Source organism: Rana temporaria, chromosome 8 (genome assembly GCF_905171775.1).
Source record: "Rana temporaria chromosome 8, aRanTem1.1, whole genome shotgun sequence".
Lineage (NCBI taxonomy): Eukaryota > Metazoa > Chordata > Amphibia > Anura > Ranidae > Rana > Rana temporaria.
Window position 1 is genome coordinate 67,315,583 of NC_053496.1, and position 25,038 is coordinate 67,340,620.

At 40.3% G+C, this 25,038-nt stretch overlaps 1 protein-coding gene across 5 annotated transcripts in view; it reads left to right on the forward strand.

Annotated features, from left to right (window-relative positions):
* The window catches only part of FGFR2 (fibroblast growth factor receptor 2), a 128,444-nt gene that overhangs the window by 71,255 nt on the left and 32,151 nt on the right, over nt 1–25,038 (forward strand). For 3 of the 5 annotated variants that reach the window (XM_040361957.1, XM_040361959.1, XM_040361961.1), the window contains 3 exons: nt 6,810–6,933; nt 20,801–20,991; nt 24,459–24,606. In XM_040361957.1, coding sequence (XP_040217891.1) covers nt 6,810–6,933; nt 20,801–20,991; nt 24,459–24,606 — 463 coding nt within the window. The remainder of the gene's footprint in view (nt 1–6,809; nt 6,934–20,800; nt 20,992–24,458; nt 24,607–25,038) is intronic. The other 2 variants (XM_040361958.1, XM_040361960.1) reach the window with 1 other exon arrangement.

Sequence of the window (25,038 nt, forward strand, 5' to 3'; positions counted from 1 at the left end):
ACACACCAGACAGGTCAGGGGTAAGTGGCACATTTTAAAGCAGGCTTTGGCTATAAAAAATATCCCAAGCTTTGAACATCTCGTGGAGTAAATTATCCGAAATTGGAAAGAGTATGGCACAACTGCAAACCTGCCAAAACATGGCCGTCCACCTAAACTGACAGGCTGGGCAAGGAGAGCATTAATTGGAGATGCAGCCAAGAGGCCCATGGTAACTCTGGCGGAGCTGCAGAGATCCACAGCTCAGGTGGGAGAATCTGTCCACGGGACAGATGATAGTCTTGCACTCCACAAATCTGGCCTTTATGGAAGAGTGGCCATTTGCAGTTTGCGAGAAGCCATGTGGGGGACACGGCAAACATGTGGAAGAAAGTGATCATGTCAGATGAGAGCAAAATTTTAGCTTTTATGCCTAAAAGCGATGTGCAGTGTTGGTTTTCCGCCACACATCACCCTGAATACACCATGCCCAAAGTGAAACATGGTGGTGGCAGCATCATGTTGTGGGGATGCTTTTCTTCGGCAGGGACAGGGAAGCTCGTCAGAGTTGATGTCTGCAAAAGACTTGAGACTGGGGCTGGGGTTTTCCCTTTCAGCAGGACAGTGACTCTAAACATACAGCCAGAGTTACAATGGAACGGTTTAGTTCAAACTTATTCATGTGTTAAAATGGCCCTGTCAAAGTCCAGACCTAAATCCAATTAAGAATCTGTCGCAAGACTTGAAAAATGCTGTTCAGACACTCTCCATCCAATCTGACAGAGCTTGAGCTATTTTGCAAAGAAAAATGGGCAAAGATGTCACTCTAGATGTGCAAAGCTGGTAGAGGCATCCCCAAAAAGACTTGCAGCTGTAATTGCCGTGAAAGGTGGTTCTACGAAGTATTGACTTCAGGGGGCTGAATACAAATGCACGCCATACTTTTCAGATATTTGTAAAAAAAAATTGAAGACCATTTATCATTTTCCCTCCACTTCACAATTATGTGACACTTTGTGCTGGTCTATCACATAAAAATCCCCATAAAATATATTTACTTTTTTTGAATGTAACAACAATTTAAGGAAATTCTAAGGGGTATGAATACTTTTTCAAGGCACTGTAGATGGATAGTGATATATATATATATATATTCAAATCAAAAGTCTGTCTTGTAAAAAAGCACCCAGGCATACATAATCCTGCTTACACCTGTGAGGCTATAGTTGACCCCAGTAAGGGGGTTTAGGTACAGTTGAGCGTGTTTAGCATGCACTTTACATATGCGCTGAATGCCTTTATTACACCTGTGATCATAAGACCAGCGTTCATCTTGCCCCTCCCAAAAAGCAAATTTGCTTCTAAGGAAAGCAGGTTTACCATTAACAGGATGCTGTTCCCACATCTGCTGGCCCCGATAAGTTGTTTTCGCCACAGCCCTATCTACACAGTTAGGTTGTTGAGAATAAATAGAGGACTGAGCAAACAGTTCAATCTCTGGGAATTGGCTGAGTACACAGCGCTGATTGTAGATGAGATGACTGCTGTGGAATGAAGGGCAAGTGTCCTGGAATTTAGCTGTCCACAGCAGACCTGTCTTAATGTGGCCTTGAACCGACACACTTGTCTGCTGTCCAGTACTGGCTGAAACCTGTACAGGTTTGTGTTCCTAGCTGTCCAATAGCAGAGAGAGGGGTAGAGGCGGGTGATGTAACTAAACAGAAGCTATTTAGGCTGATGTTGACAAAGCGTTAACAGAAATGGCACAGCAAAAAACTGACTTGGTAGGTAAGTTTAATAATATTTAGAAAGATTTTTCTAAAAATATAAAAAAATATTTTGTTTATTTTGCTTGTAGCGAGCACAGCGCAATTCATATTCTACAATGTTCAGAAATTTGTTGAGCTCGGTGGTACTGACAAGGCCACCTCTGGCTTAAATTTCATCCGATTTTATCAGGAATTGGACAACGTTTGAGTCATGTATGGCTAGCATAGGACATTGGCAACAGACAACGTGCATAAGTGACCACACCCAGTGGCAATAAAGTTATCCAATATAGTTTTCCACCAATTTGTTTCCAAATGTGCCAATTTGCTGCTCCCTAAACCTTTTCTCAAGTGCCACCTGCAGTTCACATTTTGTTAACATCCACATGGGTAATTTAAAATTAATTTCTGAAGCTGTTTGAGCTTTCTCTTCATTTGCTCCCTAAATATTATCAGTTAAGAAGAGACTCCCTGAATATTTAAGATTTGCAAATGCAAAATGAGCCTGACAGTTTATCCTGTCTTGGCCATAATTCCTTGGAACCCTCTTTCCAACCCATAAATGCTTTGAAAAGAATGACTTTCTAAAAGTCGACATTAGAAAGACACCCCCCCCCCCCCCCCCCACATGACATTGTTGGAGACTGGTGAGTGCTGTACTGTGAATACGTTCAAGTTTGGCCATACCCACAATTGCCAGAGTTGGCAGCTTGGTGTATATCGTCAACCATAGATTGCATTTGTAAACCAAAGGACTAGTTTATTTTAATGAAAACAATGTCTTTAATGGTAATCTTTTAATTACCTTGTGTTGATGTACATATGTAGACACAGTTTATCGTATTTACTCAAATCAGTGAAGCACAAGGCACATTTTTAAGGAAAGTCAATGGATGGCACAGAGGATGGAGTTTCATTGAACGCTGCCAGAGTGTCATTCTGCATAAACCTTTGCAGCTTGGGTTATTCTTAGTATGGGATACAATGCTCCCTTCACTTGGCCTGTTCTCCTAGCTAATCGTTTCACAGCAGCTGTTAACAAGGATGCCGATTGCGTTGTCTAAAGGAAGTAACTGAAAACGGAATGCTTACAAATCTGCATAAGAAAACCTGGCAGAACAGGCAAGTAATATGAGAAACTTGTCAAACATTTTAGGAACAACAAGCATGTTTAGGAAAACATTTTTTAAGAGTCGGGATTAAACAAGATTGCTGTTGATTGACAGCAAAAGGCATTAACGCATTTAATGGTAAAAGTAGCTGCTCTGGGAATTAGAACACTTGTCATTTGGACTGTCAGGGCATGTAGGGTTCCAGCCTACCAGAGTGATTTGGTTTCTTGATTTTTGCATGCCTGGGCGACACAGGTGGATTTATTTTGAGTGACCCTTTAGCTAGAGATTAGCAAAGAAGCTCTGGAATGCAATTTTACCATGGAATATTACTGACGCTCAGTTGAAGGTTTAATCTTCTAAGCACTTGTACCCTTGTGGTAATCTGTTTTATTACTCCCTACTGAGGTCTACAGTCTGCTCGGGAAATCTCTTAAAGGAACCTTTATGTGGTTTATCACCAGTTCTGTTTACAGCTTTAGGAATGATGATTTAAATTCCTTGATAAAATGTAACGGTTATAAGTTAGACTGGACAGTATGCCTTCCGCTGTGGAAATGCTAATCTCAGAGTGTTTTAAAGTAAAAGCGTCACCTAGAGAAGAACGCTGGTATTTGCAGCTGGTCAATTGTTGGATAAAGTACCATGTTTTCTCAAAAACATTTAATGTCAGAATAAAGAGTACACTAGAGCTTCTAAACTTGAGTTTAGGAGCTTTTGGCATTTTTTTGCCAAAGCTCATAAACTCAACCCCATAAAAGCCTATTAGTCCATGTCCACCTAGGCTTTTACAAGAGTTTCGAAGCTGCAGCGGTTAGGGCAGGTTCAAGCTCCCCCAACCCTCCTCTCCTGAATCGCATTCAGGATAGGAATGTTTTGACCGCCAGCCATAAAATCACAGCACGCCATGCTTTGCGTTTTCCCACTGCCGCCGGTCAACCTAGTCTGTGTGTACATGAGCCCTTTAATGTTAATCCTAGTTCACTCTAGGTGCAGCCGTTTTGAATGTTCATCTGCACTGATCAGGCACAGAGACTGTGACTTTATGCAACTCTCAGCTCCTAGATTTATGATTTTTAAAGCCAAATTTGGAACTGGTGGCAAAAATAACTAATGAAAGCCCCTACCCCACATATAGATCATAAAAGGCTTGTTTAGTCTACATGGCTTTAAAATATATGAATGCTTACTTTACACCTCAGTGCCACTGCAGCTGGCGCTCTAGTCTTCTCCTGTCCTAGCTCTCGAGAACCATGATGATGTCATGATGGCCCAAAAGTAGAACTGTATCAAGGAAGAAAGCCATTGAATATGGTAAGTAATGCACTCTGATAGAGAGCCCCCTAGACTAAAAAAGCATCAAAACCAATGCAGCATTTAAATGAACTCTGTATGGTATTTATCTACATTGTGCTCTTCATTAACACTAAAAGTAAACATTTTGGGGGGAGGAAAAAAACCCAACCCAACTCTGTATTGTCCATTACTAACCCAAATTGCCGCCCCCCCCCCCCCCCCCCAGTCTTATGTGGGTCTGACAAATGTATCATTATAGTAAGCAGGCCATGGCTTGGTAAAGGCAAATCTAGCCACTGAAGTGGGCCTACATGAAGTTGGGTAATAAGTAATACTTCAGTAGCTGAAATGCTAGTTTTTTTTTTATTTATTTTTTATGGAAACCATTTAAAAAAAAAAAAGAAATTATATTAAAGAATGACGTTGTAAGCTGCTTGAAGGCAGGGACTGATGTGAATGTACAATATATGTGTAAAGCTCTGCGTAATACGACGGTGATATATAGTTTCCTGTAATAAATAAAAACAAATAACTTGGACAATCCTTGGGTCTCGGTTAATAAAAACAGAATTCTGAGTGCATTTGTGTAGAAAGCAGCGTTTGTAAATAAATTGTTAGATTATGTAATGACTTGAAATGTAGAGCATGAACAGAGAAGAACATCTCACTTCAGCAAGAAAACCCTGCAGCGCGTTAGGTCAGTTGTGAGATTCCATCGCAGAGAGAACGATGAGCCAATGCATAGTCTGGATTCCCCTGATCACAACAGTCCCTCATCACCCCAAAATGATTTCACAATATGAGCCGCTGACAGAGCAGAGGTCTCCACTGAATAGGACTTTGTGTGCTCTGAAAGGAGGCTCGTTATTCCATTAAAATAAAGCGATACCTGTTCTCCCCTCCCCCCACTCCATGCCTTCAGCCTCTCCGCCTCCCCTCCTCTGCATTCCTCTGACTCCAGCCCTCTGCAATGCTTTCTTCATAGATAGAAGTTCCCCCAGCCTGTAATTATATTTGGGACCAGTAATGGGCACCACATTTTTTCGTGTAGGGTCAATACATTCGTAGGAGATAGTGAAGGAGGCTGTCTTGGAATCTGTTTAGATTGGAGAATTTTCAGTGTCCTGGTGTGCAATTTTTTGGTAGATGATTAAAAACAGACAAAAGACACTGTAAATTTGCTTAAATTGTAAAAAAAAAATACGTAGTATATTTCTTTAGAACAAAAAACTCAAACCTGCGGTATGTTATATTTCTGCCGACAGTTGCTGTTTAAGTCATTGATATTTACTGTACAGTTTGCTGGCCACGAATAAGGTTTAGAATGTGTGTATGATTATTTATGAAATATATATATATATATATATATATATATATATATATATATATATATATATATATATATATATATATATATATATATATATATATATATATATATATATATATATATATATATATATATATATATATATATATAATCGGTCTGTCTCCAGTGTGTCTGTGTAAATAAAATGCGTTATCTTTTTCTGTTACCCTATCAAAGAACACTGTAGAGCTAATAAAAGCAATTTCTGTCTTAGGCTGGCCATGCACAAAGCAATTTCCAGGCAATTTCAACTAGCTTTTTCGTTGTTAATGTAATCAAAGGTGATTGAAAGAACTATGGCATCTTTTCATCAAGCAGTTTGACTTTGATTATGTTTATGGATTGAAACTGATTTGATAGGCTGAATAACCTTTTTGGTTTTGGCATTCTGATAGAAAGCAAATAGATTGTTTTCCTGCATTCACGTTTTTTTCATCTTGATAAAACAGTTGTTTGGAAACAGTCGATTCATTTAACCACTTACGGACTGCCCACCGTGTATGTACATCGCTACTTTGATGTAATATACTGTAACGGGGGTTATGGCAGCAGATAGTTGCTATAAATAACCCTGGTATATTTTTACACAGCAGACGATAAACGTTGTGTAAAAGTGGTCCCTGCAGTGGTCTCCCCCCCTCTTGCTGCTTTCTGGTCATTTTCCGTGCTTACAGGAGCCGTCGGTAGCTGTGAAAATGATCTAGTGTGCTCCACGGATGGGCAAGTTGGCCCCCACTAGACACTGTCCTTGGAGGATCGGAGCGACGTCAAACGTTAAAGGGCTGATTTTTTTTATAATACGGTGTGACACAAAGTATTGCTATGATCTCCATTTTATTCTCTAGGGTCTCTGCTAATATATAAAATGTATGTATGTGTTTGGGGGTAAGTAATTTTCTTGCAAAAAAAATAAGTATTTTTTTCATTTTTTTGAATAATCTGGCTTGACTACACATGCTATAGCATGCAATAAATATCTACAGTGGTCTTTTGGATCTCAGATTGCTAACTTTTTGCCCTATGTCCGTTTCTTGCTGTAAATGCAATATTAAAGAAAAATTAAAAGGTACCATTTTCTGGTTTCATACACCTTTGCTTTTTAAATAAAAACTCCCATTTTCTTTACATATAAAATGGGACATGTCGAATTTGAACAAATGGCAAAAAAAGTTTTGTTATAACTGGAAAGTTAACACCAGATGAGTTTATTTCTGTTGGCTGAATTACATTTTCTTTGTTATGCAATTTACCTTTTTGTTTTACGTGTGTTTTGTTTTTTTCTAGGTCCGTAACCAACACTGGAGTCTGATCATGGAAAGCGTTGTCCCATCTGATAAAGGCATATATACTTGCATTGTGGAAAATGAACATGGGTCAATCAACCATACTTACAGTCTTGATGTCATAGGTAAGATGCACACCTCCATCTGGTACCCAGTGTTTTACAGAAAGACTTGTACACGTACGGTATATTGTCTGATATAGAGGCAACGCTTTCAATAGATGTGACATAAAATCCAGGAAGAGCCTGTTTTTGAGGTTAACTGAAGCTTTGGTTTCTTCCCCCACCCTAACCAGTTTACCTTACAAATATTACTTTTCTGAACCAATCGGCCATTACATTTTCCATCGTCCTGAAAAATTCCTGTTCTTGGTGCTAAGGTTATATCGATTCCTTGTTTACTATGTGGCTATTTCAGAATGCTTAAAATAAATTTGCAGATTAAAGGAAATCTGTCGTAAGAGAAATTTGGAGGCCATCTTTGACTTCTAGCTAGTTGCTTGGCTGTCATGGTAACCCCATTGCTTCAATACTTTGAAATGTCAGTGACCTTGAAGACTTCAACCTCCATTGGGAGCAACAGCCAAGAACCAAGCATTTTCAAAAGGACCAACTTTTAGTTTGAAAGGTTGGGAAATTTGTACTTGATGAAAAAATATTAGTTCCTATGGTCTATTTTAATTTTCCCTTTTGCACTAGGAACAATCACTAAAATCTCATAAGCTGTGCCATATTAATGTAATTTCTATTTCAGTATTGAAGTTTCAAAACATTATAACAATAATGTGTATATCATTCAAGTGCAAACTCAAAGTGGATACCCGTAGCACAGGCGGGAAGAACATTTAAGTAGCACATGTAAAAGACATTGAGTGTTTGCATATAGAAGTAGCTCAAAATATAGGGTAAAGAAAAATCATGCAATTTTAAGGAGTGTGGGGTTGATTTACTAAAGGCAAATAGACTGTGCAGTTGCTCCAGAGCTTAGTAAATGAGGTAAACCTTCACTTTGCAAAGAATACCCAATCACGTGCATGGAATTTTTTTTAAAAAAATGCATTTTTGCTTGCACATGATTAGATGATGGAAGTCAGCAGAGCTTCTGCTCATATACTATGCTCTAGTCTAGAGCAACTGCACTTTCAGAGTGCAACTTCACTTTGTGTAGCACTACCCCCGAAGGAGCTGCTAGTTTAGATTTGGGCCTGCCATTACCTTACTGTTCCATACGCTCGTTTCAGGGGTTGTCCTTGAAGAGTTGGCCATAAGAATGTCTACACCAACACAAAGTCTCTTTCAAGGGTTTTATTAACAAAGTTCTCTAACAGAGGGGTAGAGGGACAGGGAAAGACTCAAACACTTTCGCTTTGCGGATCACGGATATCTCTTAGATCCAGACGATTAACCCCGCTCCACACTGGATTGTAGCAATCGCCAGATAGGCCTACTCTCACCGGCCTAGCAGCTGATGCGAAGCTTGACAAAGTCTCTGCTACAGACTTGATAAGTGTCGTCAGGCCACAAGATCATGTAACCGACTGTACACTCGATATAGTTCCAACAAAAGTTACACGACTCACGATGCCAAGAATCTTTCAGCCGGACCGACAGCACAGTGAGGTAAATCCGCCAGGGTACGTCCATCAATTGAATCCCACTGGTTCAGCTTCCTTCCCTGCTTTTTCATGAGATGGGATATGCACATACCCGTCTTTTGGAGAGACTCGGCAAGATTGTCACCAACACTCCAGGCTTGAGGCTCACCCTTTACACAGTAGTTGTATATCCCTGTTTTCGGAGTAAAGAATGTTTACGCAAAATGCTTTACTGTAGAAAAACGTGCATGACTTTCTGGTATAACAGCACTTCTTTCTCTGTACAGCACTTAACACCACAGTTCCTTTAATCTTTACAGTGCATAGTACAATAGCTTCAGAAATGCATGTTATTGAACAAGAGCCGCTTTCCCAGGCACTCTATGATAAGGTCCTCTATTGTGGGTCATTCCTTGAGTTCTACTGGCAAGCTCAGGCCCTGTAAGCCTCCACGCTTCAGACTACAGACCTACAGGATGAAGATCAGGGGATGCTGATTTCCTTTCCTGTTTTCTCTCTTGTGAGCCCCCCTAACATGGAACCTCAACTCAAACCTCCTGTCAGTCCTCTCCCATGGAAGCTCTCTTGCACAGATCAGACTTGCATTATGTTGGTCAGGGGTGTCCTGTCTATGCTCCCTCCTGACTCTGGCCCTTTTCACAGCTGGTAATAAAAGGGCACATACCTCACCCACTAACGTCACCAGGGGAGTGTTATCACTAAATGGGCACTACAACCTGCCAACAAGTATCTTTATGAAAAATAAAATGTTTAAAATTACAGCAAACTGAATGTCTTGTTGAGGTCTGTATTTACATTAAACTGGCACTTTTTTTTAATGAACATCTTTGATTAATGGATGGATGACCAACACTATTAAAATGACAGTTTTGGATGGAGTTGGTCCCTTAGGAAATCTCCATGCAAATAAAAAGTAAAGCTCTTTTGTTAAATGGCCAGAAGCTGTAAAAATAGGTTAATATAGGCCATAAACACCCCTCCCTATTTTCACCAGAATTTATCAGTGCTATGTGAAGGAGTTAAAAAAGTGTGTTGCAAGAATCAGTTGTTCACTTATGAGACAAGGTGGTATCAGAAACAAGGTTTAGTGTAGGAAACTGTACACTTCACCTTGAACATAAGTCTTGAGTGCCAGCATTGTGTGTCCTGGTTTTTTTCAATAGACTTTGATAAGGGCTGTGTGTTTAATACAAGCAGGGCAGAAAAACAGGGGCAGAACCAGCCAGCATGATTTATTATGATCTTCCACGGAGTATGATAATGGATAAGCCAGGTGTACTGCTGTGGTACTTTTGCCAACTTGAGAAGCTTATGTTAAACCTTTCCTGAGTTGAACGCAGACAATAAAGGACAGGATACGCAATGAAGACCTGATATTGTACATGAAAGCAGTATGCTGCTGACCTGCAATGCTCTGCAGATTTGAATTTTAAAGAAGTAAACATCTGCAGGACAGGGGTTCCAGTAAAAAAAACATTAAGAATACTAGATCTAGAAATCTGTGTTTGCTCTCCTGCCCCAACTTGTCTGTCTGGCAGGCAGGGGAGAGGTTGTTGACATACATCAGGTTTTGTTAGATGGGTTGGAAGTTGAGACATGACTGTGCAGAGCCCCAGGAGCTGGCGGCATCCCTTGCTCTGTGACTTCTGCTGCTCAAAAAAAAAAATGTTTTTATCCTGTCAAAAGTGCCACAGATACATGGGTAGTATATACTTATTCTGGTCCGGTGAGTAGTAATTCTTAACGTATTAGCAAAGATGATCATAAGTGACATAATGTGGGATATTGTTTTAAACTGCTGATAAAATTGCTAATTTAACCTTTTTCATCAATCTAATGGCATATCAGATAGTACAACCCCAATTCCAAAACTTTTGGGATGCTGTTAAAATCTATGTAAAAACAGAATGCAATGATTTGCAGATTTCATAAACCCATAATTTATTAAAAAAAAGAAAATAGAAAACATGTCAAATGTTTAAACTGAGAAAATGGACCATATTGAGAAAATAAATAGATTCTTTAGAAACTGATGGCAGCAACATGTCTTGAGGTTTGCATAGGGCTACAAAAAGCTGGTGCTAGCAAGGAAGAGCTGGAAGAATATTTTGTAACTAATTTGTTCAATTGACAACAGGTCAGTAACAATGATGAGTATAAAAAGAGCATCTTAGGGAGTCAGAGTGTCTCAGAAGTAACAATGGATAGAGGTTCACCAATCTGTGAAAAGCTGTCTCTAAAAATTCAGACGGCACTGCATTTAAAACAGGCATGATTTTGTGATGGGCATGGGTGCAGGAATACTTCCAAAAAAACGCTCTTTGAACACAGTTTGTGTACCATCCAAAAATGCAAATTAAAGCTCTGTCATGCAAAGAAGCCATATATGAACATGATCCAGAAACACTGCCATCTTCTCCAGGCCAAAGATCTTTTTTAAAATGGTCTGTTATAAAGTGGAAAACTGTTCTGTGGTCAGATGAATCAACATTTGACCACCTTATTGGCAACCATGGTTGCTGCATCTTCTGGGATGAGAGGGAACTTCCAGGTCATCAGTGCTGAGTTTTAAAGCCTGCATCACTGATGGTATAGGGTGCATTAGTGCTTATGGAATGGGAAACTGCCACATCTAGAAAGGCAAGATCAATGCTGAAAGATATGTCCAGGTTTTAGAGTAGCATATGCTCCCACCTAGATGACCTCTTTTTCAGGAAAGGCCTTTTTTATTCCAGCAGGACGAAACTAAACCACATACTGCATCTATGACAACAGCATGGCTTCGTAGTAGAAGAGTCTGGGTGCTTAACTGGCTTGCCTGCAGTCCAGACCTTTCACAAAATTGAAAATATTTGGCGCTTCTAGAACTGTTGAGCAGTTAGAATGCTTTCTTAGCAAGGATGGGGCAACATTCTTCCCCCAAAACTCCAACAAGTGGTTTCAATTCTCAGACGTTTACAGAGTGTTAGAGGAAGTAAAGCCTCCTGAAAAAATAAACCCTGCAAGACAAAGGCATAGCATACTAGCTGATTATGAGGTACTTACCTGAGATCGAAGCCCCCGCAGCGGCCCTTGTTTGCCGCCTCCGTTGCCGCCATTACTTCCAGAGTGACTTATGGGTATTGCTATTCCGGCGCTATGATTGGCCGAAGCCGCGATGTCACGGCATGATCGCCTTCACTAACGGCACGCTCGGTGCGCCTGTGCCATTGTCTACGGCGCGCATGCGCCATAGACATCGGTGCAGTCTTCTACAAATATCTCCTAAACCGTGTAGGTTTAGGAGATATTTCTTGTACCTACAGGTAAGCCTTAATCTAGGCTTACCTGTAGGTAAAAGTGGTCTGTAAGGGTTTACAACCACTTTAAAAGAATAGGATGGTACATCCTGACAAACAACGTCTTTGAGATGTGTTGCTGCCATCCACTTCAAAATGATCCTTTCTTAACGTGGTTGTAAAGGTTTTTTTTACCTTCATGCATTCTATGATGTAAAACCCCAAATACCTAATCCAGCGATGTGCTTGAGGCTCCTCTGGGTCTCTCCTTCCTGAATGCCTGAGATGCAGCAACAGTAGTTATTGGCTCCTGCTGCTGTCAATCACAGCCAATGAGGGGGGGGGGGCTGAGCTGCACTCTGTCTTACGGACGCAGAGACCTGGCTCGGGAGCGAGCATGCACGAGTTCTCCCACAGCAAGCGACTTGCCATGGGGGGCACTTGGCAAGAGGGAAGGGCCAAGAGCGCCAGTGGGGGACCTGAGCAGATGAGGATTGGGGCTGCTCTATGCAAAACCATTGCGCAGAGCAGGTAAGAATGACATTGTTTTTTTAATACAATTTTAAATGGTAAATTTTTCTCAGTTTAAACGTTTGCTATGTTCTATTGTGAATAAAACATGGGTTTATGAGATGTGTAAATCATTGCATTCTGCTTTTTTTTTATGTAGATTTTACAAAGCATCCCCAACTTTTTTGAAATTGGGGTTTGTCTGTAAGATAGTACCTATCCAGTATTTAAAACAGAAATAAGCAAGTTACCACCTACTCTATATCATCCAAGTGGTATTTACAGCTCGTATGGGGCAATGCTCCTCATTGTATAACCATAAAATCGCATGTATAAATGAATGGCAATTCAAATTCCTCCACATGTACATGGGTAGAGGCTGGGGACCAAGGATTAGCTCAGGTGTGTTTGCAAGTCCACGTGCCCACGCCCGCCATGAAGCTGATCCTCCAGTGCTAATCACAGGTAGTGAGACATTTCCCGATCTGTGCCGCGGATCGGGAAATGTCTCACTGCCTGTGATTAGCGCTGCAAAGTGTCAGCTTCCTGGCGGGCACGTGGACTTACTATTTTTAGTACAGTTATGCCGCGTACACACCGTTTTTCATGATGTGAAAAATGCTATTTTTTTTAAATGGTCATTAAAAACGATCGTGTGTAGGCTCCAGAGCATTTTTCTTGACGTGAAAAATGGCCATTAAAAATCTAGAACATGCTCTAAATTTAGCCACCCTACAGCCCAAAACCACTGAAATATTGGCCACACAAAGATTTTCTAAATAAAAGGGGCAAAGACTAAAAATTTGGTACAGCTTTTTCATTTAATGTATATACTGTATCTGTGAATATAATCAGTAGATCTTTCAATTAGGTGATCACATTTTATCACATTTGTTACCCTTTTGTATATCTTCCTCGCCATAATAACATTTTACTATTTACGCTATTCTACTTTGTATATAATCTCTTTGCTTTTGCCACGTATTAAGATACAATGTAAGGAAAGTAACAGGATACTGATTTACGTAGAAGCACTGGATTCGCAGTAGTAAACAAGCTTAAAGTTCACTATGATCATCCTATTAATTACGTGAAGTACGACTTGCAGAATCACGGATCAGAGCTGTTAAGTGCTCCATGAAAGCGCACGAGGCTGCCCGGGTCAATGTGGCCATTTTTGGTGTTGTCCCAGCCTGGCCTAGTATGATTTCCCTTGCTGGCCCCCTTGCCCGATGTGCTGCTAGGGCAAAGGAAATGAAATCCTGCTGCTGAGCTCTGAAACCCTAAGCTCGGCGAGCGAAGAAAAAGCAAGAAAATAAGACTTGTAATAACACCGTGGCTGCTCCCACAGGAGGCAGAGAGAGGCTTGTGGGGGAGCTGTAAGGTTCCAATTATGCAGGAATCATGTGCAGAAATCAGTCTTTTTCGTTTTCTTTTTTTTTAACAAAGTGAGCTTCCCTCAAAAAAAAAAAAAAAAAATTGACGGAGAAATGAAAAGGCACATAGATTCCAAGCTAGGCAGGACTTTCCAAGCACTCTCTGGCATCTATGAATTCAGGGTAGTGGGCACACATTAAGCCTGTTTGTTAAAAGGAATGGATGAAAAGCACACTTGGTTGACAGTGTGTCTTGATCAGTGCCAAAGGACAAGAAAAAAAAATCTAGAAAGGTTTTCCAGCAGTCAGCCTATTTCCTGCAACCACAAAAGATGTATATCTTGTTTTGGTGGGGATTAAAAACTTGCAGACCTCAAAATATATTCACATGTTGAGTCTAAACGCCTTTTTTTTTTTCTTGTTCTTTGCAAATTCTATGGCATTTTAAAAGGGTCATTAAAAACCTGAAAAAAATTGTGGTTAATGTTTGTTTCTACACAGACATAAGAAAAGTTTTTAAAGCAGAATTTCCATAAAAAAAATAACAAGATAAAAATAGCAACTAAAGATAAAATGGCACCATACACCATCAATACAGAGGTTTCCCCCATTACTTGTTTTGCCTCTAGATGCCCTCAGTCTGATGGCCGTCGTCATTTTAACCCACTTCTTTTGAGCCAAAATGGTCCTGGACTTGCCCTAGTCTGTGGACAATAAAGGATCAGAAGTACAGTGATTAACTTAACTGTGATTCTACATATTTTTCCAATCCTGTCAGCAAACACACACAAATTAGAGCCTTTGTTCGGCTTCTTCCATTTGCACTCCAGCCCTGCTGTGCAGGGACTGCAAGAGGCTGCTACCAGGCCAACCTGCATTTATTAAACATATTTAAGTATCTTAAAGCAGAGGTTCACCCAAATAACATCTATATCAGACCGTGTGTACGCGGCCTAAGTGTTGGAAATGCTGGTTTTCGGACTAATCTATTGGTCTCCCCATACTCTAGATTTTGTAATCGGTCTATTCAACTGTGCATTGTTGACCAGGTTAGCATCTCTTCATTGGTCAGTGCCGACACCTGACCTTCAATAATCCTATTGGCAGAAGATATATTGAACACATGTAGTCTTTCTTCCATACAAGGTCGTGCTGGCTCCTGGATTTGACTGTATTTTAAAGTTTTGTGTTATTTTGTCCAGCTCCTGTTTGAACCTCATTCATTTAATGAAGCAACTCCTATCCTGAATGCATCTGCTTTCATGTTTGACAAAACAATGTCAGTATGCAGCAAAGAATGTCCAAGGAAGTAAAATCATTGTGTTGTCTGCCACTAATGACATGACCATAGTGAGACTTCACTTAGCAGAGGGTTAATGGAATAGTTTTACTAAGAGCTTGTGCAGGAAAGAACCCTGAAATAGTCTGGGCTGGGTTAATGGATGTAGCCTTGATAGTGTTGTAGGAGGTTGTGCAGCTGTCCATCTGCCACCATCCTCAAATTATATTGCAAGTCTTTCTGTAGACAGGGAAAAGGTCCCAGTGGGATTGTTTAACTCACCCTTCACTCAACCCTTTTAGCCCCCCTCTTTTTGTTATAAATGTATTGTTTGTACTCTGCAGCTGGATGTCTACCTCTTCTTCCTGGCAATTTTTTCTTTCTTTAAATCTTCAGCAGTTTGCAGATTGGCTTGGGTAAATGTGTTGGTTTAGTTGAACCTGTGTCTTAGCGGTGGCGAAAAATGGCTGAACAAATGATCTTATAATTACAATCCATTTGACTTTCAGCAACACCACTCCCTATCTTTTGTATTTTTGTACACTTTTTGCTCCTTGGATCCCAAAACTATCTAATTTTGAAAGAAAAATCTAAGCAACAAGGATTCATTTAAATTTCAGATCTTCTCGGCACCACATTTCGTAAGGCTCAGTAGCTACTTCTGTTGATTACTGTATATTCAGATGAAAGCTTTACTAAAAAACAGAACTTTTACGTACTTCCGAATTTGAGTAAAAGACTTCCTTTCCATCACTGCGAGACTAATATAGAATAATTGAATAGCCCTATGTTGCATCGCTCCCAGCCTTTGTTTTTTTGTAAGGCAGAAGAGATTCCTGAACCCAATAAAACAGCAACAATTATTTACTGGCCTCACTAATAACTCTATACACTACTACAGAGTAAATGAAGAACATGTAACGGCTCAAATGGTCTTTGCTGTTTAAGTGAAGCCAGTTCCCAGAGGCTCATGCCGGCCCATATATAGTTTCTAGGATATCAGCACTTACAGCACATGCCAGAGACTCCAGACGAACAGTCTGGGACGCTGTGCATGTAAATATTTCATTACTGCAAATATGATGACATAATTTTAAGTTGGCTGCGGTTACATCATTACAGAGCCAGAAGCTACGTTAACTCAGGTACACTATTGGTAGTGCTAATTTCCACACTTTTAAATAAACACACTTTCAGGTGTTCTTGTTGCTTACATTCATTAAGTAATGCATCTTATAGGGGTTAAAAAACTGACGAATGGGTGTAGTTAAGGTTGGTTGTAACACTCTGCTACTAGCATTACATTCAATATGCATATATGGGTCTATTTAGATTCACACAACGTTAACCTTGGATTCATACTTTTTTTTTTTAACTGAATCCAATAAATTAGCCAATCTTGGGTGACAGTTGTGAGAATTTTGGGTGAAAATATTTCTAAATGGACCCCATAGAGCTGTATCTCAGCTCTGCAGTACTTACATCTAGCTTTTCGTAAGTCTATGTTAGAGAAACTTAGCTGTTACTATGTTTCTACATACTATGCACTATTTATTCTCTGGCCTTAGTCACCAGTGCCAGACATGATGGATTGGCTGTATATTGTATGAGTGACTCTTTTCTTGTGACTTCAGATGAAAAAGGTTGATGAATGTATCTTTTAAAAACACAAATTAGCGTTGCACAGCAGTGAGAGTGCAGAGTGATCACTTCAAGTGTTTCTTTCTTTCTCCCCTCTGCCTGCTTTTTAATAACTTTACTGCAAGTAAAACAAGGTTGGTGCTTATGGAGTGGCTGCCAGCATTACGTCAGCGTACCAATTCCCCGCAGAGTGCCAGGGAGAGCAACCTGCATGAAAGCCGCCTTTGTTCCAGGGAGGTGTGCTAGCTTTACATGAGGCTGCTCTCTGGACGTCTGTTTGTGAAACAATTTATTGGAACATGGTATGTGTGTGTAAGACGCTCCCAGAGACTGAATGCATTCAGGACTTTTAACACCTTCCTCTCAGAAAAGGTTGGAAGGCCATAAGTGATCATACGCTTAATATTAAGAATAGGAAAAACTACAATTTTGAATTTAAGGAAAAGAGAAAGTAAAGGGGAACATGAGTAAATAAAACAAGTATAATTTTATTTAGAACTACGGAAACATTTAGCTAATCAGGTGTTGGCTTTCTATTATCTGTACTGGGGAAAGAAAATCAAACCTAATCCTAATACAGATTGCCTTTTTTGTCAACTGTGTGGTTAAAGGTGGGAAAAAAAAGTTTAATATCCTGTAATAACCAGTCTGGTTTCTGATTGGTTGAGACTAGTTACTGCTCATTGTTCTTACCACATTTAAATTCACTCCCAAAATATCTGTCAAGATATAGATTGTTACAAACACAACTAGGGGTCATATGTTGGTGTTTTGACTGTGAAATAACAATTGAAAAAGGGCAGATATAAACTAAGTTACACTTGGAAGATCGCCATTGTAGTTGGGGGCAACCTGATTTAAACTCTGCCTGCTTGGTATGTTCTAAGAGTAATAGAATAGCTGACCGAAAAAGTTTATAAGTTGTGCTACAATGTAATGGACAATGATATCAGGCCAGCAAAGGCTGGTTATCGGATGAATTTGGCAGGAGACTGTAGAAAACTTGGCAACACTTGGCATCTTATCAACTTTGCACTTTCCTGTCCACAAGTTTTTTTATTTATTGGCCTGACTGCAAATGCATAGTAAGTTGACACTTTCTGTAGTTCTTTAGAAAATTTAGCAGACACTTTTATATGAATAGTATTTACCCTTTCTGCCTTTTATACTAGGGCAAATTAGGTTCTAGAAGCACAGGGGTTAAAGGGAACATTCCTGTTTACAGGTGACCCACAAATGTTGGCACCCAGAAATGGCTAGAGATGACGACTGGAATCCATGCTCCCTTAGTTTTTTTGTGTCCTGTATAAACTAGCATGTCTTCTATTGTCCTCCTCCTAGCGGTATCTTTTGAAGCTTGAGCTCTTTCCCTCCTCCCTCCCCATTACTTACAAATACACATCTCCCTCCCTTCTAGCTTGGCACTGACTTTGCTGCAGGGACTAGTGCCAGGAGCTTAACGGGTTTACAGACTTGAGTTATTCCCCCCCCCCCTCTCCTTGGCGTCTCTTCCCTTATTTATTTTATAACATGTATAACTCAGAATATATACGATTGTATAGCGAATGTGTGACCTTTACGAAACCTAAATGCAGTCCGTTGAAATCCTTGCAAAAATGTTTTGTAAACTGCCTGGATATATGTATAGCACTAAACAGAAAAGTTCTATTCTAATGTTGTTCCAATGAAAATTGGGGCACAAACTGTGACAAAGGTCGGCCTTCTGCTTTTAGCAATAGTCAGTTTTTTTTTTTTTTATAAATAAAACTTTGAATTTGGGGCTATGGGTACCAGCCTAGGTGTTCTGAATAATTTTCTAGGGCAAAGCAATAGCAAGTCCCAAGTTTCACAGTGGCTTCCTCGTAGAGGAGACTGCTGTTTCTGTAGACTCTGCCAGTACCCATGAGAATTTCTCTTTTTGGGGATTTTAGTTTGTGAAATCATCCTTTTTTGTGGTTTTTGGCCGTTCTCCAATATTCTCGTAGTTACAGAATTAAGCCAATCAATAATACTTTTTGCCTCCTCTAATGTAAATAAGTGTAGAAGTTTAATTCTTTCTGACGTATTTAAAGCTGGATTAATTTCCCGTTATACCTACCAAAAGGTTTGTTTGGCTTCCATTCGCTTTTCTAGTCCTGAGATTTACACTTCTTTACAGAATGCACGGTTAGGTTGGTGACCTAATTTTTTTTTCTGTTGCAGTTAAGCAATACAGACAGGTCTCGCTCTTCTCCTCCAGCCTGTGATTAGATAGTGAAAGAGCAGCAGCACACTGAAGAATTAGCCTATCGGCTCACTCTTCATTCTCTTCCTGATTGTCCCCTAGTGTCTATTATGTTCTTAGTCTGAGAGTTGCTGTATGGGAGGAGGCTGATATAAATTTAAAGTTGGGTACTTACACTATTTGGAATTTAAAAATAAATTTTAAGTGGTTCTAAAGCCTAAACATGTTTTTCCTTAATGCATTCTTTGCATTAAAGCTGAGTTTTTTTTTTTAAAGTCCGCAGCTACAAATACTGCAGCTCCTGACTTTTAAAATATGGACACTTATGTGTCCAGGGCACCTGCGATGTCCTCACCCAAAGCCAATCTGTCCCTTGGCTCTTGGGTGGAGGTGCTGCCACCTTCGGTAGGGGAATCGGGAAGTGAAGCCTTGCGGCTTCACAGCCTGGTTCCCTACTGCACATGTACGAGCTGCGCGTCCTCACTGGTCCCTGCTGTCTTCTGGAACCTGTGTCTCTCCCAGAAGACAGCGGGTGTTGGGGGAAGGATGAGGGACTGGACATGGCATAGTTCCCCACGGAGCCTGCGGCGATCCATGCCCATAAGTGGGAGCAAATACCTGGATTAAACAGGTATCTGCTCCCCCCTCCCCCAGAAAGGTGCCAAATGTGACACTGGAGGGGGTGTGGGTTCCAAAAAAGCCGAAGTTCAATTTTTGGGTGGAACTCCGCTTTAAGGTAAAAAATAATTGGACATCGGTATTGCCCCCGCTTTTTTACTTACCCGAGCCTTCATTCAATCCAGCGCTGTGCTTGTCTCCAGCTATTCTCTCCCATCGGTTCCTGGTCTTGCAGCTTTTGCGGAGACAGCAGGAGCCATTGGCTCCTGTTGCTGGCAATCAAAGCTAGTGACACAGGGGGCAGGGTCGAGTCCTGCCTTCCGTATCCATAGACTCAGACAGAGAGGCTCAGGCGTGAACCTGCACGCGTGCCCTATAGAAAGTGTCTTTCTACGGAGGCACTCTCCAGAGAGGAGTGCCAGCAGGGGGACTCAAGAGTAAGTTCATATAGGGAATTATAACCCTGTCGCGGTATTAAAAAAAAAAAAAAAAAAAAAGCATTTCAAGTCATTTTAAAAGTGCAGCATTCAAAGCTCCCTGCTATATCAATTGCATGGCCACACATCTGATGCCATACACTTCCTTACCTGGCGCGTTGTTTTAAAAACAGTAGTCCCTATATGGGTCTGTAGGTTGGCTGGAAGTATACCACATGTGTGTGACAGTGAGAGCCAAAGTGCTTCTGGACTTTTTATTAGTATTATTATTATTATTATTATTATTATTATTGCAGTTCATGTGCAAAAGTGAAAATAATTTCATTTTTTCCCCTTTAAAAACTGTAATACTTCTTTCATCCTAGATCACTATTATCTTACAAATTATACTATTTGACATTACAATATGTTGTGTACAGTGTCAACATGTTTGTTCGTTCTTCGTATCTAGTTTGTTGTTCCCTACATTATTTCAAACTGATTTATTATTGCAATTACATTTATTAAAGGTAATATAACATCTTTTTAATGTTTTTAGATAAACAAGCAATAAAGGAAGATCAGTTTAATGTAAACACTGTTATCAACGTGTGCCTAACGCTTCGATAACTTTTTTGTTTCTGTTTTATAATGTATAGTATACACTGGCTCTGCTTCTTGCTTTGCTATGTAGTGATAGTGCTTTACTGCTCCTCAACACAATTCAAATATGTGTCTGAGTTCATTGGGGGAAAAAAATGACCTTCCCGTTTGACTAATAATTTGTCCAGAGTTGTTGGAGATAAAGTAATAGCACTAAGCGGCTGAGAGCCCCTGGTGGTTAATGCACAGATCTCTTTAATGTGGTAACAAAATATGGATGAGCAAGCTTTAAAAGTGTTAGTCATATAAAAATATAAATTGAAAGTATACAATGCACTAAAGTCAAAATATGTGCTCACTAAAAAATTTCTGTACTTTTTTTTTTTTTTCCCATTAATGATTATCAACTGTTTTTCTCTATTCTGCCACCAGAGCGCTCGTCTCACAGACCCATACTGCAAGCTGGTCTCCCTGCAAATACCACTGCGTATGTTGGAGGCGATGCTGAATTTGTGTGCAAGGTGTATAGCGACGCACAGCCCCACATTCGCTGGGTGCGCTTTGTAGAGAAGAATGGGAGCCGATTTGGGGTGGATGGGATCCCATACATGAAGGTTTTGAAGGTAAGAATTGCTGGCATAGCTAAAGTATGTCTATTGAGGCAGCAGTTTGTTAGACTCCAGTACAAACTGCCTGTGATGCTCCAAACCAACTAATCGCAAATACCATTTTTTATTATGAACCTCTGAAGCTGATTAATTGCTCTGGGTTACATACACAACCCTATTTACAATCCCCTGTCATAAGGTTTATAGAATTCTGTGTGATTATGACCATTGATAATATAAAAAGAGAATAATACAGTTTAAAGTTGAACCTCATTTTGTCAAACAACCCATTCAATTTAAAATAAAAATGAAATGATTATCCGAAATCTGTGCTTAAATTAGAACCATAGGCAACACTTTTTTTTTTGGATAGAGTAAGGGAGGGTTATAGTCCCAGTCAGTTTATTTTTTACCATCCCTGTCCTACTGCAGAGATTTCACTTCCTGCCCCATAGATAAACAGGAAATGAGAAAAAAACTGTGCAAATTAAGGGAATCCATTGCCCCCCCCCCCCAGGCCCTCGGAACTAGTGTCCCCACTCTGAAATTTCAGGGTGGCTCTTAAACAGCAAGGGGTGTGGCCTTGACAAGAAGGTGGGTGGGTCATATTTAAATTAGGGGGTGCACAAGTTTAGTCAGGCCTAGGGCAGCACAAAACCTAAATACACTACTGGGTACAGCGGGCACATATCAGGAATATGAAATGTTAAGGTAAGGGTTTTGCAAATGATGGTGCATAAAGCTACAAAGCTGTGGCTGTTTTGTATTCTCGGTTTTTTTTTTCTCTTCTGTTAGCAAGGTGGCTCATAAAATGTGTACCCTACATGCAGTATTCTTCCGATACTCAGCGATCTAGAAGATAAACCATTGGTGGTCTTGTCTAGAACCCCCACCAATCTGAGGGTTTCTAATTGCCACCCGAGAATAACGTTTCTTAATGGATGCTTCCATGATCACTGGCTTGGCCTCACCCTTTCTCAGCTCTTTGTGCCTCACTGTTGGTATAAGAGGCTTACCCCCATAGTGAATGACCAGTAGTAAAGCTAAATAAGTGGGAGTAGCCATTGCTAATCAGACGCTAGATGCTGCTTCTAGAACATGAACCAGGTTTGTGGAGCACCAAGGCACTCTGCAGGACTACAACACTGTCTTTCACGTTACTGACTTTGTCTAGCCTTTAGGGTATTTGCTACTTTATATTTTAGTTGGCCACTGGTTCATGTTAAATCCATTGCAAGTATAGTCAACAAATTGTCAAACAAAAAGAGTGCCGCTGATTTTACAGTCCTGCCAGGTTCAAAAATTGAAGGGAAAGATTTCAATATGTCAAGTTAAGAAATATAAACCAATGTCATTAGAAACCTTAAAGTTTTTGTTTAGATGAGAAATCTCTATTGGCCTTTTCATGACAACTGCTTCACCTGCAAAATAATGCTTTCAGTGTGTTATAAATGAGGCATGAATCTAAAATAGTAGTTTCCAATTTTCAACACTACATTCCCAAAGTTTAAAATGTAACATTATTTCCAAAATATCTGGAGTGCTGAGTGTGGCAACAAATGCTTTGATTAAAGGGTTTGTAAAGGTAAAACATTTTTTCCCTAAATAGCTTCCTTTACCTTAGGGCCCTTTCACACTGGTGTGTTTTTGCCGCGTTTTCGCGGTAAAAATAGCGCTATTAAAACGCTCCCCATGCCCCTCTCCATTGAAATGAATTAAAAACGTGGTAAAATCGCTGTGTTTTACCGCGATTTTAACGCTCCGTTTTTACTGTGTTTTTACAGCGTTTTTTAATTCATTTCAATGGAGGGGGCATGGGGAGCGTTTTATGAGCGTTTTAATAGCGCTATTTTTACCGCGAAAACGCAGCAAAAACGCACCAGTGTGAAAGGGCCCTTAGTGCAATTTTCCTTCACTTACCTCATCCTTCCATTTTGCTTTTAAATGTCATTATTTTTTCTGAGAAATCCTCACTTCCTGTTCTTCTGTCTGTAACTCCACACTGTAATGCAAGACTTTCTTCCTGGTGTGGAGTGTTGTGCTCGCCCCCTCCCTTGGACTACAGGAGAGTCAGGACGCCCACTAACACAAAGCTCCTTTCTCTATCTGCAACGTAGAGAGCATCCTGACTCTCCTGCTCGCCCCCTCCTTCCTCAAGGGAGGGGGCGAGCATGACACTTCACACCAGGAAGAAAGCCTTGCATTACTGTGTGGAGTTACAGGCAGAAGAACAGGAAGTGAGTATTTCTCTGAAGAAATAAGGGCATTTAAAAGCAAAATCGAAGGATGAGGTAAGTGATAGAGGACTGCACTAAGGTAAAGGAAGCTATTTAGGGATTTTTTTTTTGCCTTTACAACCCATTTAAGCTGCCCATACATTATACAATTTTCTTATTCAGTTTCCTATAGATTTACCTTCAACTATGTAGTGCAAGGGCCTGTCTGATTGCATATTATATGGATTTAGTTAGGGATTCACCAATGCCAAAATGAAATTTCATTGCTTGTGAAGGACGTGGCGACCCTGCTCCTTAACTACCAATAATTGCCGGCATTATTTTCTTTACATTTCAGCTGTTGGCAGGGACATCCCACTGACAGCCGAAAGAACTGAGCCAGAAGGTATCGGTGCATTTGCACGAGTACCAATCCCTGCGCAAATGCCTAGTATCGGTATTGTTGCAACCCTAGTTTTAGTAAATCTAAAAAAAAATTGTACACGAAAATTTCATAATTTATGGTCAGTCTTCAGTTTAACAGTGGCTAGCCTCAGTTCAGTTACTGAATGTCCAGGGGCTATTCTGGACATTCAGTAACTGAACTGAGGCTAGCCACATCAGATCTAGTTGAGGTCAATTATGGCCCAGAAAATATGGACACATAGGGGTTGGTTTATTAAAACTGGCGAGTGCAAAATCTGGTGCAGCTCTGTATAGAAACCAATCAGCTTCCAGGTTTCATTGTGAAAGCTTAACTGAACAAGCTGAAGTAAGAAGCTGATTGGCTTCCATGCACAGCTGCACCAGATTTTGCACTCTAGTTTTAGTAAATCCACCCCATAATGCCAGACTCTCCTCCAATTTGACTCGCTGTACACGATGCACAATTTTCTTCTGATTGCAATATCTTTAGCATAGTTAAGTGTCAGGTCAAATGATGCTGGTCAAAAATGTTTCAATAGCAGAGTGTTTTGTACCTTGTGAAGGGGGTCATGTTGGAGGGTCTGTAAAACTGGCATGCTGCTGTCATTGTTGACTGGCTAATAATTAAAACTGTAGGAAAAATTATGTAAACCAGTTTTGTGTTTTTTTTATTTTATCTTTATCCGATCAGGAAAATGTAAGTTTAGGTGGGTAGCTGAGCTTTCTACATTGCTCAGATTTGCAAAAAAAAAGCCTAGATTTAAGTTTGTAGTTTTGAACCATTTTGTCCTAGATTACAGCTCTGTATGTTAATCCCATATGTTGCCTACCTGTTTTTAGCACTCGGGAATAAACAGTTCCAGTGCTGAGGTGCTGAATCTGTACAATGTGACAGAAGCAGACGCGGGGGAATATGTCTGTACCGCCTCCAATTACATTGGTGAGGCCAACAAGTCAGCCTGGCTCACGGTGGTGAAAAGAGAACCAGGTAACGTCTCCTCCTGCCGTGCACGGGAAGCAGATGGGCTTTTGGTGCTTCTGGCGAAGGTGGCGTTGGACAAACAATCTGGGTTTGGTGTTTTGCTGCACTTTGGTGCCGCCATGGAAAAATGCGCACAAAGCTTGAGGATTTCACCAATTGTTTTTTTCCCCTTCTTTTTCTTCCAATGTTTTAAACACTTCCAATGGTTCTAACAAAGCTTTTAACTTTTTTTTTTTTTTTTTTTAACGAATGGAACCTACTTGTCAAAATTTTATTGACTATTTGCAGCAGTCGGAAGTTGTTTAAACAGCACATGTCCCAGAATGGATCATGTGACTCAACTGCCTTTTAGCCTGTTTGGACTCCTTTCTCAAGCATGCTTTTAAATTAAATTGATCTGACTTATGCATGCTGTCAGCCTTAGACCAGTTGGTTTTA